An 18161-nucleotide genomic window follows, 5' to 3' on the forward strand; every position below is an offset into this window, starting at 1 on the left:
GCATCCAAGAAACATTTAATTTGTCCCTTTGAGAAATAAAATGCTAGACTAAGACAGCCTTTGGTATTACCCATCAAGCCTATTCTTATGTTCTTGGCCTTTGCAATTTTCCAAACGGAAAAGCAAATAGAAGTTGAGACTATTTAAAACTACACTGCCTATGTCATAAATTCATGCAGCACAGCGCAAAAGATTTTCTAATTGTATTCACTTACAATTTCCAGAGTTTATGCAAAAGCATATCACAAACCATACAGCTGTTTCTTCTCCAGCACATGCCTAGTAAATATTCTATTCGCATCTGGGTATAGTTATTTTTAAATTACTTAGGCAGTTAGACTCGGTGTGCATTACTAGCGATCCTACACTCAATAATGGATGCTGAGTTCGGGAACTCCTTTCAGGTTCTGTTCTCAGTCCTGTCGTCTTACTATTTCATAGTTCCTTCCACACATCTAATAATAAAAAAATAAATAAAAGGGAAAAAATCAGGACTTCCAGCTTAAAATCTTTCAAATACTTGTTAAAACAAATCAACCCACTTGTCCGCCGACATATATTATACTGTATCATATTTTGGAATTAACTTTTTTTTCCCCAAAGATTAAATCTTGAGCAATGAAGGAGTAGAATTATATTTTCAATGCAAGCTGCAAAGTTGCAAGAGAAGACTGCAATTACACACAAGCTAGACAACAGAATCCTACACCGAGCATCATTTACATCTGCCTTCCACATTCTATTGTCTTCCGGATGTACCAGCTACCGATCTCATAGAGAATTATGCAAGCTGCAAGTGAAGGATTTGCAGTCCCAACATATCTGGAAATATCTGGTTGTGCAAAGTCTGGACTAGGCGGTGGCAGGATTCCAATGAAACTATATTTTCCTTTTAGAAGTTGGATGCATTTGTGTACAATTTGCATGACTGAAAGTCTCTGTAGACAGGATTCAGGAAGAAAATGGAGAGAAATTGCAGTTCACAACCGCCGACCTATATTAAAAATGATGTTTCACATCGTCCTCAGTCTTTCATTTACTTCATACAAGCAAATTTCATATAAGGATATTGCTTGCATATATCATCAGATATAATCAGCATAATCATCTCTCTCTCTCTCTCTGTATCCAGGCTAATAAATGTTTCTAGATTTATTACATTGGCGATTATACAAAGTGACTTTTTCTCTATACATAAATGTAATATTTGTCAGAAATTACAATGTATGAAAAAGTATACATCAGTGAAACCCAAAGAAAGTGCTTTTGTTGCCTAATGCTTATTCAAGAATATAAAAATTAAATCTTTGCCTGGAAAGGAACTTAAGTTAGCACTATCCAGATCTGCACTGCAAAAATCTGAATGATCACAAGATGGCAGCAAACAGACACAGAAAATACTAATTTTTTGCTGCTATCCAGTGCTCATTCAGATGTTTGCTGTCTGGATCTGGCTGCTCTACTTAAGTTCTATAAAGGTTTGCAGTTCAGTGTAGAAATAACAGTTATTGTTAGCCCTAAATAAGTAAAAACCAATAGCAAAGTAGCAAATCTACCTAATGTCCTAATTTGATTAAGACACATTGTTTATAAACATCTGGTCCTCTTTTCTGAATGGCAGAGATCCACAACACTTGAAGTATATTCTCACAGCCAGACTGGGGAATAGAAATGAGTTTAACAACTACTGGCATTAAACAAGGGCTTCTTAACCCTTTGAGTCTGGAAAGCACCTTTGGGATTTGGGGAACATGTTAGTGTTCTTGTTCAATGGCTGCAGGCAAAGCACTGGGCTGCAGGAACCCATGTTTTCTCCAAGAAAGCTTACAAGCCCATTGAGGACCCAAGATAATAAGTTGATTTGCAGGATGCTTATTTTCTATTTTTTTTTTTTTTTTTTTAGAATAAGAATTTTTTTTAGAATAAGGGAGGTACCAGTAGGCATGTTGGATACCCATAACGTTTCTTATTCCATAAATTATAGATTAAAAATTATTAATGTTAACAGAATTCAGAAACACCCATTTAGTCTGCCAGGCACTAAAGTAGCCTACAACAAAGTGCTACAACTTCTAATTTCACCTAAGTGATATAAATGTATGGCTAGAGTGAAATGACAAATCCTAGTTGGTCCCATTTTATACTACCCATGTTCAGTCCCTGGTTAATTTAGGTTCCTTGGCACTCATCCTTGTAATTTACCATTGGCACTTGAGAAACATCCACCAAAGTTTTATTGTTTAATGGTACCTGTTCTTCAACCAAAATTGTCCCTCAGCTACTCTTGGTATGAAAAGCTTTTGAGAATCCTTCCTGACTGATCTGCATTTGTTATATCTTTAACTTATGTTTAACAGAGACAGTATTACAGGCATATTTCTCTTAAGAAAGGTCATATAAAATATGTATCGAAAGATGAAATGTTAATGATTTTTTTTTGCAGAATTCTTCTAATGCACTGTTATTATTTTGAATATTTTAAAGGACGGATTTTACTAAAAACATTAGAATCCAGAATGTAATTCCTTCACGTCTTTAGAAAAACACCACTGCTAAATGAATGGACGTACCACTAAAACAAAAACCCCTTCCCAGAGAAAATGAGAGACCTTCAATAATATACCCCAAGCTTTGAATTTCACTTCTATATTTTGTGGTGCATTTCCAAGCTTTTCCTGCACAACCAAAGGCAAGAGAGGCTACACCACTTCCTAAGAAATGGAACACTCCAGTGTGGCCCGTGTTTGCTCTGCCGTTTTGAAAATGTCCTTGGAGTGGAGTTTCAGGAGTGGCCTGAAATCTTCCACCTAGATAAGATGGACAACAAGAACTGAGAAGCCGGACCCTAATGCTAATCCCACCTGCAGGAAGAGCACCATCAACACTCCTGCTGCCTCTGACAGTTCGTTAGGAGTGACTTTGGGACCGTATATAATTGATAAGGTACTCAGGTAGCCATTGCTGAGTCCCAGGAACACAATAAACACCACTGGATACACATCCTGGGCAAAGACTACTTTTGCAATGTGCATTCGAGGCTGATAGTTGCATAACATAAAGATGGGAATGAAAAAAGTTCTCAGCAGAGTCACAGTAGGTAGCCACTTGCTATGGGGTCCAGGAACCTGGATCCATGCAGTGATCTGCCGTCCACACCAGTCAGCAACATTATACAGAAGGAAACTAGTGAGAGGTATGAAGTATTTATCTGTCCACGGGCTCCCTGAGAACTTGTTCACAGACTCAATGCCGGATGAGATTGCAGGGAAAATGATGATAGAGATGAAGTAGACATAGAAGATGCAGAAACCTAACATGCCAATCTTCTTCAGGATGAGCCACAGAGGGGGGATTCTTCCAGTATAGTTGCTGGTTGGTGATTGCTGGCTGCTGCTACCTGATGCCATGTCCTGTTCCTCCAAGTCACTGCTAGGCAAAGGATTTGGTGGCCGTCTCCTGCTCTTCTGCCTTGTAATATGATACCTGAAAGAAGGGGGACAGGAAAATGCTGAACACTGCTTTGACAGATGCATTGCATGGACCTTAACCCATGAGAAAACACTGAATCTTCATCAAATTATAGAGGAGGTTTGACGCGCTCCCTATACCAGCTCAGAGAACCTTATTTTCTAACCTGGTCACCTCTAGGTGTGTGGAACTACAATTCAAATTAATACCTTCTTGGCCAAGCTCATTATGAATCATGGAACATGGAATTTATAACATCTGGAGAATAATGAATTGGGGAATAATCAAATTCAGTTGAGTTGCTCAGTTCAGTAAAAGAACATGAACTCATTATTCTCAAAATGACCAGGTGCTAGAAATCAGGCCAGGACAGGCCTAAGCTACTTAAAGAGCTGTCAACCATGTTACATAGCAAACAAGTCGACAGCAACAAGAAGGATAATTAAAAAAGAAAAAATTCATTCTTGAATCTAGCTCCAGTCCTGGTGATTGCATCCATATAGTTTTCTTGGCAGCACTGAGAAAGTAGTTTGAAATTCCTTTCAAGGTGTTTTTCCCCCCCACTTTCTAGTTCAACCCACAGCCCTTGAATTTTCAGTTGGTTCCTTATCAAAATATTAACTGGAGCTAACTGGGTTTAGCTTCCAAGATCAGTTAAGGATGGCTAGGTGCTTCTCCTTGTTCAGGGGAGAAGGACAATAGCCATTGTATAAATGCCAAATCCAGTTCTTCTAGAAGATTCAGAGAGACTGTGGTCTCAGAGTTTTAAGACTGGTAACCACACCTACCACCAGGAACTCAGTGAAACCAAAACTGGGGTTAGTCTTACATTGCTACTATAAACACACCAGATTGTATCTTTGGGTTTTCTTGCGGCAGGGGAGAAAAAGGAAAGAACACAACCTGTAATAAATCATGTGTTTTCATTCCAAAATTCCAATGATCAGCCTGGGGAGAAGAAACAGAAACAGAAGCAGCAGAGGTGCTGCAGAACAGTTTCCCTAGCTATAATAGGGGGGGCTTGCACAAAAAGGCAGTCTCATGATATCCCAAGCTAAATATTTTAGAGCTAAACTATTAAAAGTCTAGGCTGAATATTGACCTTACTGAACCAATGGTAGTTACCTGGAATATTCCAGCTTGAGAAGGATCAGATACATCACAACGCACAGAACGATGAAGATGTCCACTATCAAGAAGTAGGCCAGAGCACTGTTTGTGACTTCTGACGATGCTGCCAGATCCACCACTGATGCCAAAGCACTCACTGTTCCCCCCATGGCCTGACCTATACGATGAGGATATGGGGGCAAGGACGCAGAAACACAAATGTCAATAATGTGGAAATCAGCTCAAACCAATGCTGGGTTAGTCAGAGTGAAACATGTTGGATGAGGTCATTTTTAAGTTCATATAGATTTCTTGGTTGCTCATCAGCAGAATGGCAAGCATACTCATGTGCACAAATGAGACAGCTGTAGAATCTGAGCAATAAAAACATGAGTTGCTGTGCATATTTTTTTGACACAAGCAAATGTGTGTAGAGGGATTAAATATATCAAAAGGTAAGAGGGATTTATTTATCTATCACCAGAGCAGGGGAACTCCCTTGGTATAAAAAGCAAGCTGTGTTTGAAACTTGTGGGAATTTCAAAAATAACCTCTGAGGAGGCTCAAGAAAAGGATTTCTGAAAAAAGATGAGAACATTACTTTTCACGGACCATGATCATGGATTCTAGAGATTCTGTAGTTGAATCTCAGACTGTCAAAATCTTGAGGTTACCAGCCACATTTGGGCGATCATTTCATAAAGGCAAGTGATAGATAACCAAGAGTTCAAACCACTTTTTTGTGTAGAAAAATAGGTTAATTTTACCTCTATGGATCAAATATGTACAAGCAGAAATATCATCACTAATTAGGGTGGCCTTATGATAGTGTCCTTTGACCTCCCATTTTTGCCAGAAAGATGTTTAAGTACCCAATGCAAAGGTTTATTAGCAAATGCTGTGACTTTTTTTATAGTCATAATAAAATAAAGTTATGATAATGCATAATTAATTCATGCTGGAAGGCTTCCAAAAAGGGCTGTAGTGAAAACCTCCACCAGGGGTCAACCCTTAACAACATTTGTTGCTGCAGTCCAAAAACAAAAGTCAAAAATCTCAGTACTGATTTTTATCTCTTCCCTTCTCCCCCCGCCTTTTTTAAATTCTCAAATTGCGTTTCCAGTGTCATCCATCCCTGCTAAACCTCAAGGGGACTCATCATTCATAGCTGCAAACTTGGAACTCATCAGTTATGGAGATGAGCATTAATGTGAATATCAAACGAGACAATGCAAAGCTTCATTTTTTCCCCAAAATATAAACAAACATGGAGCTGAATGCAAATGTTCTGTATCTAAAAAGTTAGACTGCCCCAAAAGAAAAGCCATAAAATGAGAGAATAAGAATGAAGAAAAGGATGAACTCTTACATACATTTTCTTTCAGACTTCCTCTTCAGAGACACGGACAGCGATTTGAAAAGTCAGCTAGGTTAAAAATGTCACTGAGACTGAAATAATTGTCACATTATCACACACAGGCAAAATCTTCAATGTAACGTCACGGGTCCATGTTAACACAGCAGTGTCACGGGACATGGTACTGAAAGAATCCTACCAACCTGCAACAATAACCAATTTATTTAAGTATCCAAAAACAAAACAAAAAACCGAACCTGAAATCAGTGCCTGGGAATTCTGTATGGGAAAGCATCCTGACAGGCCAAAGACACTGCTGAAGAAGATGGTGGCGGCGCTGCTGAGGACCACCACGCAAACGATGGTGATTATAAAAAACCAGAGAGTCCAAGCAGAAGTGTCCACTTTGACCAGCACAGTGATCACCAGGAAGACAGCCAGCATGACAGCCAAGGAAGAGAGGATACGGACATTGGCAGAGACCCTGGAGAAGAAACAAAAGAATCAGTATGGAGTCTCTTCACAAGCGCCCCTAAGGTTTCTTTCCAGTCCTTTGCTTTAAAAGAGCCAATTTATATATCATGCGGAAGAAAAATGAATATAAATATTTATTAAAGAACTGCAGCATCTTAACCCTTAATGATGAGCATCTCTAACCAAGAATTGCTTGGTTCCAGTTCTACTATCCAGTCTGAACATCTCTTTCTCATTGAAGTGCTCTGTGCACTTGAGGAGCTTACAGAAGTGTTGAGTGTTGAGCTATTAAGTTTTTTGCCATGGGAAAGAAGCACGATAGAAAGGAAAGGTTTCTTGAATAAGGCTCAATATAGTAGGACAAAGAGGCTAGAAATTAGATGCTGAGATAAACTGCACACAGATTTTCTCTAACATGCATAATTAAGAAATACCATACGACTGAATGCAGTCTTTGTACTGCAAATTAAATGTTCTTTTCTACAAATTAAAAATTCTTAACTTCTATTTATGACTGCTTTTCCTGATGAAAATTTTCCAAACACTTAAAGGAAGCTACATAGCTAGAAAGAGGAAATCCCTGATGCAAAGTTCGATATTTGGGATAGACCATTTTGGGTACTGCAGTGTCAACAGTGAATTTGGGGAAAAATGGACAGGGAGGAAAAAGAAAGGAATGAAAGAAGTGAAAGTGAAAGTAGAATGACCATACGAGGAAGAAAAATATGAGTCCTATCTGGAAAATGTTTAGAACAGAACTTTGGTTTATGTGGTTTATATCTATCAATATTTACTATATTAGAAATTAAAATTGAGAAATGTTAAAATACTTATTTATTTGACTTTGTGGACCCCTGAAGGAGTCTTGGGGACCCACAGAGGTCCCCAGACCATACTTTGAAAACTGCTGGTTTAGAAGATAAATTAAATTTTCAAGAGAGTGAATGGAAAGTAGATGTAAGGAAAAAGGATGTGGAAGATATTTGGAGCAAAGTAAAAATAATTATTTTATACAGTGACACAGATGTGTATGAAATTGAGCGAATGGAAAATATAAAAAATGATGGAATGATGGTGGTTGAGTAAAATTCATATAAGAAAATATATCTCTCACTTGCTGAGGAACAGTGAAGGATACAGTTAAGTGCATATAAAGAAAAATAGATAGTTGCAAAGAATGTAGTTAAAAAGAGCAAAAATTGGTTAAGATTAAAAGAAAGAGGATGCAAAAGAACGTTGAGGAAAATAACAGTTTTTTGGGGAAGTGGATGAAGGAATGTGAATGCAATAAAAAAAGAAAACTAGTATTTGGGATGAAACTGAAGTGAAGGAATGTCGGAAGAAGTATTGTAGTGTGGGAATGATAGTGATAAATTGAAGGATGGAATTGAAATAGGTGTTATTAATGTTAGCGTTCAGGAAAAAGATGGTGAAAAGAAAGCCATAAATGCTTGAGAATGTTGAAAAATGGTAAGGTTGCAAGCGTAGATAGTGTAACTAGAAAAATGTTAAAAGGGAGGGAGTGGGTTGTTTATGGAGTGGCTGTGTGAAAGTTGCATCTGTGCCTGACGAGTGGAATAATGCTGTGATTGTTCCCTGGTACAAAGATAAAGATAGCAAGAGAGAATGCAAAAACTACAGGGGGGAGAGCTTGTCATGTGTGCCTCAAAAGTGTTTGGCAAAATTCTGACTGTAAGGGGGTAAGAGCTGTCTTTGAGCAAAATGTCAGTCTTGGTGCACATTTTTGACTTTTAGCAGGACCTTGACAAATGTACAAAGTTTATTGCACCCTTGTGCCCAAGAGAGGACCTATGAATACACTTAAATTATGGAATGTTTTGCTTCAATATGGAGTACAAAGTTAGTTGTAGAAATGGTACCTGGTGAGGTAAAGTGTTGGGGAGAATAAATGGAATACTTAGCAAATAGTTCAGGGCTGAGCACTAAATAAAGGCAGGGATGTATTTATTTATTTATTTGATTTCTATCCTGCCTTATGTACAGGAGTCAGAACTCATGGTGGCGTACCTAGTGCTCCCTCCTTTTGTTCTCCACAACAACTATCCTGTGAGGTAGATTGGGCCAAGAGAGAATGATAGCCCAAAGTCATTCAGTGAGTTTCTGTGGGTGAGGAAGGACTAGAATCCAGATCTCCCTACTCCTTGTCTAACATCTTAACCACTACAACACCCTGGCTCTTAGTTCCTGCTTCATTTTGAACCATCAGCCTCTTACACACAGTCAACAGTTTTACTCAATGTACAATTTGACCACCCTTGGTGGATGTTCCCTTGGTGGTTTGATGTATTTATAGGTACATGTATAGGGAATGCTTGTGGTGACATTAGAGATGTGTTGGCTGGGGACAGGACCAGAGATATACTTTTGTATACAGAAGATGCTGTGTTGTTAGCTGAGAACCCAAAAGGTTGGCCAGGAATATTAGATAAACTACAAATGTACCAAAGAGTAAGGATCTGAAAATTAATGTATCCAGTACCAAAGTAGTTGTGTTTCACAGGGAAGGTGGAGTGAACGACTGCAAGTTATACATCAGTGGTGAAAAACTATAGTAAGTAAATGAATTTGTACAGCTTGGTAGAATGCTTACTAAACAGGAGAAAAAAGATGGAGACATCTTAAGGTGTGCAAATCCTTCTCATGTTTTGCATAAAGTTGCCTTCCCCCAAAAAGGATTCGTGTGACAGGATAAATGTAATATAATGCACATTTTCAGGAGTGGAGAAACAATCACAAAGAACCCATAACAAAAAAGCAGAAGAGCCCTGGAGAAAAACAAATAACCCAAGTATTTTACGGCCACCAGATAATTAGCTATTTCAGCAGGAAAGTTACTTTTTAAAATTTCTTATTTATTTATTTAAACAGGAAAGTTATAGTCACCTTTTAAAAACTTACTTTTTACCAGTTACTTTTAAAATTTATTTATTTATTTAAACCGGAAAGTGTAAGTACAGCAGCCTTAACTGTGCTTCCTTCAAGTGAGAGGGCTAGGAAAGAGAAAAGGTGGAAAGTGATCAAGATTTTGCAAAGAGAAGATAATCGATTTAGCCTTCAGGGATAAGGCTCTGGCTTAAACATCCTGTTATGATAAACACCTTTTTCAAAGGGACCTTAAATGAGATATCCTTCATGCCATGGGACTGCAAAGGTTAGAAATGTTGCCTGCCTGGCTCAAGGTCTCTTGATAAACCCAACCTGTTTGAAGAGATAGTTATAAAGAAATACAACAAGCAAACAGAATGAATTATTCCTGGGCAAAAAGAAATGCTAGTTTCATGGACAACCCAGGGCAGCTCAGTTTCTTTGTCACCTTAATCCTACAAAAAAAGTTAGGCATGCGATCCAGTTCAGACCCATCATCACATTTAATTATCACAGAACCCCTTAACAAGGATGGAGCACAGAGTAGTCATAGGTTAATCTCTGGAGGCAACTGAGCTACAGGGAACCAATTTTCCTGGGAGTTTCCATAAATGCAAGCCAGACTCATGTGTATTTATGATGCTGAAAACTTAGCATAATAAAACACTTATTGATTATGGATGCGCCACTCAGCAGAATCAACAATGTGCCAAAGATAAATGAATGCTACGTTTAAAATGTAATGCATTAAGCACATAATGGGTTTTGTGAAATGGATTCCCAAGCTAGAGAATATATAAGAAGTTCAGGTCTCTGGGTCAGCTTTACTTCATAGAATTGTGGGGGGAGATCATTTAATTCTCCATTTTGGAAATTCCACAAATAAGGACAGTAACAGTAAGAAAGATAACTGGGGCATTTTTTGACAGAGAATGCCATTTAAGCAAAGGCGAGCTTTCTTCAATAACAATCTTTAGGCTTCAGAAGGTACACCATGGCTTTCTTGTGACAGTCAGATGATTTTCTATGAATATGTGGAAAAATAAAGACATTATTAAGCCTCCTCCATGGAACATCAGAAGGACTGAAACCGAGATGCTCCAGTTCTCTCTGAGCAGGGAATCAAGGAGTTCCCTTCCTGGGGTTCTCTTGCAAAGATTTGCACCCAGAAGGGAGGGATCTCTATTGGGTAGTTGGTCTAGTTCCCTCAATGATGGGTGGTGATGGATACAAAAAGAAGTATCCCTCCGTGTCCTGCCAAACCTAGCCTCAATCTATTGAACTTCCACAAAGTCTGCACACAAGCAAAGTAAGAATGATTTAAATCAGTTTTCTCAGCCTTGGCAACTTTAAGAGGTGTGGACTTCAACTCCCAGAATTCCCCAGCCAGCATGGTTGGCTGGGGAATTCTGGGAGTTGAAGTCCACACCTCTTAAAGTTGCCAAGGTTGAGAAACACTAATTTAAAGAAAGGATTTGCAAAAATGATTCTTTTAATCGCAACTTCTTTGAACCCAGTGCCCTGGATATGTTCTGAATTATAATTACCTACAACTCCAGAGTTTTAGACCTGGGAACAAGCAGCGCTGCGGGAAAATGACTGGCTTTAAATTGAAATAGATTGGAAACCTTCCCACCCCTCAAAGCCTCTATCCTTTTCTATCATGTTTAAGTAGAAAACTAACATGCCTTGGGATCATCTACCCATTCCCAAGATTTTGTCACCTAAATGATCCATCCTCTCTTTAGAACACACCTAAGCACATAGAGACCTTTCAAAAGGTGGTGTTTGGGTTACATTTTTGATCAGGCAAGCATTCTCAGGCCAAAATGTAAGTCGGTGGTGTCAGAGCATTCTGTCTTAAAAGAACAAGTGAAGAAATGCAAAACAGGGTTTGGGCACTGGGTATAGGATTCTCAATTCTAAGAGCACCTCCAACATTTGAAGTATATGATTTCTGTACTTCCCATTTTTCACATCTCTTTTCCTGTGCTGTATATTCCCTAAACAGTGTCCCCTCCCTCCAGCTGTAAAACACAAAGATCATGCAGAAACAATGATAGCAGAGAAATCCTGATCATTCCATCCATCTTCCCCTTCGAAAACAGTGACCTACTTTTATTTTGCATATCAGAGGGACAAACTGCTCAACCAGAAACCCTGCTGTCTTCAAATAGTTCACTGCTATTTGAACCAGCAATCAAGCCTTTCTTGACTTTCATTTCACTGCTGACAGCTAAGTCTGTCAGGAGATCTTGACCACAGTTCCTTCCTTTGTCTCCTTCCTCTTTACCCAACAGATAGTGGCTGAATTTGAGGCCACTGCCTTCTTTGTTAAGTCCTTGCTGATTCTCATCTTTTCCATACATTTAACAACCCTTCCTACTGGTATTGCCCAGCATGATGAATTGTAGTCTACTTGGAGAACATCTGTTTGGAGCAGCCTTCAAAAACCTAGTAAAAGTTATCATCTAAACAATTTTGGATTATTGTCTGTCTTAATTTAGGACAAAAGTAGATAACACGCTATGACTTTGAGAAGTTTTGCTGTAGAGGATTTTCTGATTAAGCCCATTTGCCCATCAAGAGTTTTTAGCTTGACTTTTGAATCACTGCTGTGTTAATGCTGCAGCCTGGGGAGAGATATGGCATGGCCAGGGCTGAAAGAGGGAGGGCAGAGGGGGAGGAGAGAAAGTAGGGCGACTCATGCAATCACACTTACTTGTTGACTAGCAGGAAGTTCCCAATCAAGCTCAGGACAGAAGGCACAGTGGAAGCCACAGAAATGTAACTTTCAAAGAAATTCTAGGGAAAAAAACAACAAGCATCAAAACAGAGTTTTAAAAACTATGCTGCCCAAAGAACAAGGACATGACCTGTCCCCAGATCTCTCTGTCACAAATCAAAGACACTGAGATCCTAGGACCCCAGGTCACATTTTCATGGCATTTTGAAACTCACAGGACTGTAGAGGTTGCAATCTGAACACATCTCCAGCCTCTAGGTCGTTTAGCTGAAAAGCACATCTGCTACATCAAAGTAATTCTTAACAGGCAAAGTTACTCATATGACTGTCTAAAACACAAATGAGGAAAGAGAACCTCTCACCCCCATTACCAGTAAGGTACACTATAAGAACCCAGCATTGAGGCTACAATGACTGCCTACAGATGAGACAAAAACTGCTGCTAACGGCTTAGAGAAGCCTCATACTTTAAGTTTGGGATGAACTTACATTTGCTCCAGGGAGTGTTGAAGCTGCATCCAGGACTATATTCTCCAACAGAATCAAACATCACAGACAGTAGTGCAATGCACATAATTCAGTGTCTTATGACTCCCAGAGGCAAACATGCAGTAATGCCTTTTGTTTTTCTTAATTTCATTACAGATGTGTCCATCTGACTATCATGAAGATTACATTGTATTGAGAAGAGAGATATAACCCTTCTCACCTCAGCCATGACTCCCTCCCTGCAAAAGTCCCCTTATGTGACCATTACCAGAAGGTAAAGCTGCCTGGAGTGGTTGAGAGTTGGGCGAACTATAAATTGAATGAATGAATGAATGAATGAATGAATGAATGAATGAATGAATGAATGAATGAATCTCCCCTTCGAACTGGGCTCCACTCTTGCTATAATGGGGAGAATGGGAAGGGAAAGGGTAAACTTCCCATCTCCAAGGGCTGCAGATCTCAATAACATTTGGAGCTCTTGTAACAGAAAAGGGCAAAAAAAAGCAATAGACACCTATAGAGTGTACAATCTGGGACTTCTCCAAACTTTGAAGACTGTCTCAGAGACCAAGGACAATTGCTGTCAAATGATCATTTCTAATCTTATATGTAATATGAATCCAAGGGGATCAATCATTTTAAATGCATTTCGTTAACATTATATTAAATTATACTTAACTTTTTATCTGATCTTCCTCACCTTCCTTCCAGGTATTCTCCATCAAGTCCTAGTATGGCTCTCATCCTGAAAAAGGTTATGCGCTCCCATGCTGCCAATTAAACTGAATATGGTGTTTGGCTGTCAGTCACCATTTAGAAGTAGTCCAGTTCTAGCACGTGTGACTAGTAAGATAGGGCTGAAAAGATGCTGACATTCACAAAAATGAGTCTGCTTGCACCCACCAGAATCTGTGGCAGCATTCTGAAGTATGCTGAAGATCTGTTTATAAAAGCTTCCTTGCTTTTTTAGGCAAGGAAGCTTTTCAAGGATTGGGGAAAGCTTCTCTTCTTCAGGCCTTTGGCATCTCATAGATCCCTAACATTGGTGCATTATGATTCAGACAGTCCAGTAAATACTTTTCTGTGCTAGTAACTTGCACTGACTTATTTATAGGAAGTAAATAAATAAATTACCTGGGAGGCCTACAAATCAAGAGAGCCATCACAAGCCCTGTTGCTTCATTCTCTCAGATTCCCCTTCCTTCACTGAGAAGGACAAGAACATGCAAAATCCTGATGTGAATATGGTGTGCAAAGTTTGCTTGGGAAAACTGCAAAGAAGCTGGCTCAATCATCTTTCCCCAAGAAACAATGCTTACATCAGCCCTCCAAACTGTCAGTGACTAGCACTCAAAACAAAATCTACAGTATTATAAGGATAACGGTAATGGAATGGCCTATTAGTACTTAATTGCTTCTTCATCCAAACAGAACAATATCTCTGTACAGGTAATAATACTGGATATTTAACTGCACCTATGTTTGTCTTCCCCAGACAGAAAAGGAAATACTGTTGGTTTCCACGAAAAGCCAGCCTTGTCCTGCCCAGATGCTTTGGCAAAGTAGCTTTTTAGTCAGCTTAAATTCAGCAGCAGAGGCAGCTCTGGGCTCCTGCTGAGCTAAAAAAAGGAGCTGAAGCCTTGGGTGACGAAGCAAGCACTAGAGCATTACCTGGATCACAGGGCATGAAATTAGCAGCAGCAAGCAGGTCGGAGCCAGGAATACCTCAGTGTTGTGAGCTTATCTTCAGATAGCCAAGTTCAGAGTCCTGCTTCTAACGACTCTGTGCAAGGCCCATGAACTCTTCCCCTCTCTGGTGCTCCCCAGCCAGCTCCGAAACCAAGCTGAAAAGATGAAGATTTCCACTGCTGTGAAAACCATCAGCTGCTGAGATTCCCCATTTGGCTGACCTGGCTTTGAACTGGTCATCCAGTGTTTATGAGGCTTCAGAAGAGATGATAAGGACCACAGCAGGCAGGACTACATTTTTTAAATAGAATTAGATACAGCATAAGTGGATGGATCCTCTACATTTCCTATTAATGAGAACTGTTCGGAACGATCAGCTGATACAAGAGATGTTAGGATTTGGGGAAGAGAGATCAACTATATCTTGCTCGCAATGAAAAGATCAACAATGGTTGTCAGATTGTCTCAATCATAATTCAAAAGGCAGTGTTGGATCTCTAAAGCCTCAATTCAGTTTTCCACAACCTGGTATCTTACAGGGTGGCTCAGATACTGTAGGAAATGTAATCCTAACCAATTTAGGGAGTTCCAAATCTGGGTTCCTGAAATGCCTGATTCCTTAAAGATTGCCAAGTTCTTCACTGGAGATACTTATCTGTGTAACTCCATCTTCAGAAATACATTTAAAACATTCCTACAGTTCAACCTTAACAGGTAGCCAATGCTTCAGAACCAAAAGAAAATAACCAATCCATAAGACGGTCACTTAAGTTCAGGAAGAAGGCTCAGTGGTAGCATTTAGATGCTACCTGAAATCAGCTTTCCTTTTCTCAAGAAAGAAAACAAAATCCAGTATGATTAGTGTGTAAGCCATCCTGAATCTCATATGGTTAAAATTTTAAAAATGTTCTACAGCTTTGAAGGAATAGACTGCCTAGCCTCACAATATATTACATATTTACTGAGAGGCAAGCTCACTGTATTCAATAGCACCCCCTCATATCGTGGTAAGTTAACCACGTTCGTTATCTGCTGTTTTAACATCTGCCAGTTGATGGTTTTAATTTAGTGTTTTATACAGCTTTCAGAGATTATTACTGTATTTAGTCTTAAGAGCTGCTTCTATAAGACTATTTTTTTAAAAAAAGAAAGAAACAGAGGTTGTTTGAATTAGAATATTAGGAGAACGGCCTTGATGATTCCAAATATCCAAAGCATTATGGTGCTTTTTCTCTGTGTGTCTCCAGTCAGTGACTATACTGTTTGGATTTGGGGGTACACTCTAAATCTTAATTTCCTGCACTGAGTAAGCAGTTGGACAATATGGCACAGAAAGCCGCTTCCATCTTTGTATTTTGGCCCTGGCACAAATTAAGATGCAATTCTCTAGCTTTCAGTTCTGAGAGCAAATTGCTTAAGGCATCAAATCCAGGCTGTTACACCAATAACTTAAAAATAAAAGCTTCCATAATTTTATTGAGCCATTAATGCAAGCCAGTGCTTCTCAAAAGAGTGGGTCAGGCCTTTTCAGCAAGTGGCCAGGCTCCTGGCTGTGCAATCAGCTTGGTATGTTGACATAGACGCACATTAGGCCCTTCTGCTGGCATTTGATTTTGCTTGAACAAAACCTGGCAGGAGAACTGGCTTCATTAACATTCGTGTGTAACGACAATGGAAGTGCTGAGAAATATTTAGGGCCCCCAATTTTCATTGTTCTTTAGGAAAAACAAAGCTATGGCTGGGGAACATCTATCCATTTTAGAGCAACTCAGGTAGAATCAAGCATAAAAATTAGCTCTAGTGTAGAGAGGTTTTTAAAAGAGCAGTGTTCCTGATCAGAAAAGTGTGTTATTAAGTGAAGGGTTCTTAAGCAGTACTCTTAGTAAGCATGAACCAATGCAAAGACAAACAAAGCATGAAGCTAAGAAAAGGACTATTTCTGATTCAACACAGGATAACCTAAATTTGGCATAAAGAAACTTTGTTCTCAGAGATATATAAATTATGCAGTTTTGACCAGTTCTGGTTCACTTTGCTACTTCTGAAACACTGAACAAATAACCTGTTTGCACTCCTATCCCAAATTTTACTGAGGCAGACCGTCAGCTTCTGAAACTTCACTAGACAATCTCAACGTAGTTCAACCCTATATTTAGAGCCACAAGGTTTATAAACTTCAATTGTGTTACATATTAATGTATTAATTAACATTTACATATTCATATTACAGATTAACACAGATTGGGGAGAATCTCAACTCTAATCACTTGCATTTTAAGTGGTTTTTTTCAGCACTCACTAGAAACGAAATATTCATCAGTGGTACATACAGTCTGAAAGTGGCACCTTCAAAAGTCTCATCATGGTATCATATTGTGGTGTAAACAATATACTTCTCTAGGCAATCCTATAAGGAAGGAATATGATGCCTCTTTAACAATTCCATAGCCACCTGGCAACTAGTGTATATTACTTGTCTGCCCCTTCTTAATGGTATATCCTTGTGACCCTCATATATTGGAGGCTGGGTAGATGCAGTGGAAGCTACTATATTCATGAAGACTCCTTGCCCAGGTCTCTACATCAAGATGGAGAATCTACAGCTTTTCAGATGTGACTGAATTACAACTCTCAGTGTGATAAAATCTGCTGCAAATTATAGTTTAGCAACAGCTGGATGGCAGAACTTCCTTACCTATTCAAGATCATGAGAGGAGCTTACACAATTACAGTATAGCAAGCTCCCTGCTACAGAAGCTTGCCAATCTGGAGGTTGACAAAACAAACTATAGTGAAGGGCCAAAAAGTACTTTCTCTTCCCACTTACAGAACTGAACTTACATGAGAGTGAATGAACAAGAATTTATACAAGTCATGCAGTCTTTTCTATCAGCAGAGTAAGGGACAGGTCCACAACGGACTTTGCTGTCCATGGTTCATGGGTAAAGTGTTTCGTTTTCCAAGGCTATCAAGCCAGCATTTTCCGTAAGCAATAAAACTCATGTAATGCCTTGGGGTCCCACTCCTCATTTCCATTCCAGCCCCTTCAAGGTCCTTGTTGAAACTACACCATTTTGCAACCTTGTAAGATTATGTAAGCCTGAAGAGGGGTGACAGAAAGATGGGCATCTTTCAACAAGAATCCTTCAGCAACATGACCTTTTTATCTTTCAGTAGACAGATGTAACAATTCTTACATACATGCAGATAGGTCAAAGGTACATAGAAATCATTTGGAATGTGTAGAACAATCCAGCTTATGTCACTTAACCTGCCTTCTTTGATAATTCAAGAGAAGGAATCTTTAGAAATGGAGGTAGAAGAGAATGATTTAGAAGTGTAACAACAGCCTTTCAAATTAAATTTTAATTTTTGCTACACCATAGGCAATTGCAATGGAGTGCTCCCTTCCCAGCACAAACTTGCATTAATGGCCCAAAAGGAAAGAGACAGAAATAGTTTTAGTCAAATTTAATCTGGAGCCACATCTTGTTGCTACAGGAAACAAGGCAACAGTATAGACAAGCACTGATTTCAATGTGACTTCTTAAATAGTGCTTACAATTTCATCCTGAAGTGTCTTTTCGTTTATTTTTTCTAAACTCACTTCAACATCTCAGTCTCTAGGGCAACTCATTTACTATATTTATTCAAGAGGAAGATGAGCTAAATTTTCTCTCTGAACTCAAGGCAGCTAACACAAGTATCTCTCTCTGTTTCCCCCCATAACTAGCCTTTGGGTAGATTTGGCTGGGAGAAATGAATGGCTCAAAGTCACCCACTGAGTTTCCATGGCTAACAATGAACTTGAACTTGGGTCTCCCCAGCTTAGTCCAACCATCAATTAACTGTTATACCACATTGGCTCTCCCCAGATTAAAGGAAAAGTAGATAAAAATATAAATAAAAACAGAAATCCTGTGCAATGCCAAGCTTCTT

The 18161-nt window shown here is 39.1% G+C and overlaps 1 protein-coding gene across 1 annotated transcript in view; it reads right to left on the reverse strand.

Annotated features, from left to right (window-relative positions):
- Positions 1 to 621: 621 nt before the first annotated feature.
- The window catches only part of SLC29A3 (solute carrier family 29 member 3), a 37296-nt gene continuing 19756 nt past the window's right edge, over positions 622 to 18161 (reverse strand). The window contains exons 3-6 of the mRNA XM_007432116.4: positions 12018 to 12100; positions 6193 to 6419; positions 4594 to 4756; positions 622 to 3483 (exon numbers count right to left, since the gene is read on the reverse strand). Of these exons, the coding sequence (XP_007432178.1) occupies positions 2808 to 3483; positions 4594 to 4756; positions 6193 to 6419; positions 12018 to 12100 (1149 nt within the window). The 3' untranslated portion in view covers positions 622 to 2807. The remainder of the gene's footprint in view (positions 3484 to 4593; positions 4757 to 6192; positions 6420 to 12017; positions 12101 to 18161) is intronic.

The sequence above is a fragment of the Python bivittatus genome, unplaced genomic scaffold (genome assembly GCF_059951505.1).
Source record: "Python bivittatus isolate LINGU-HERP-01145 unplaced genomic scaffold, Pbiv_v1 ctg000400_np1212, whole genome shotgun sequence".
NCBI classification, from domain to species: Eukaryota; Metazoa; Chordata; class Lepidosauria; order Squamata; family Pythonidae; genus Python; species Python bivittatus.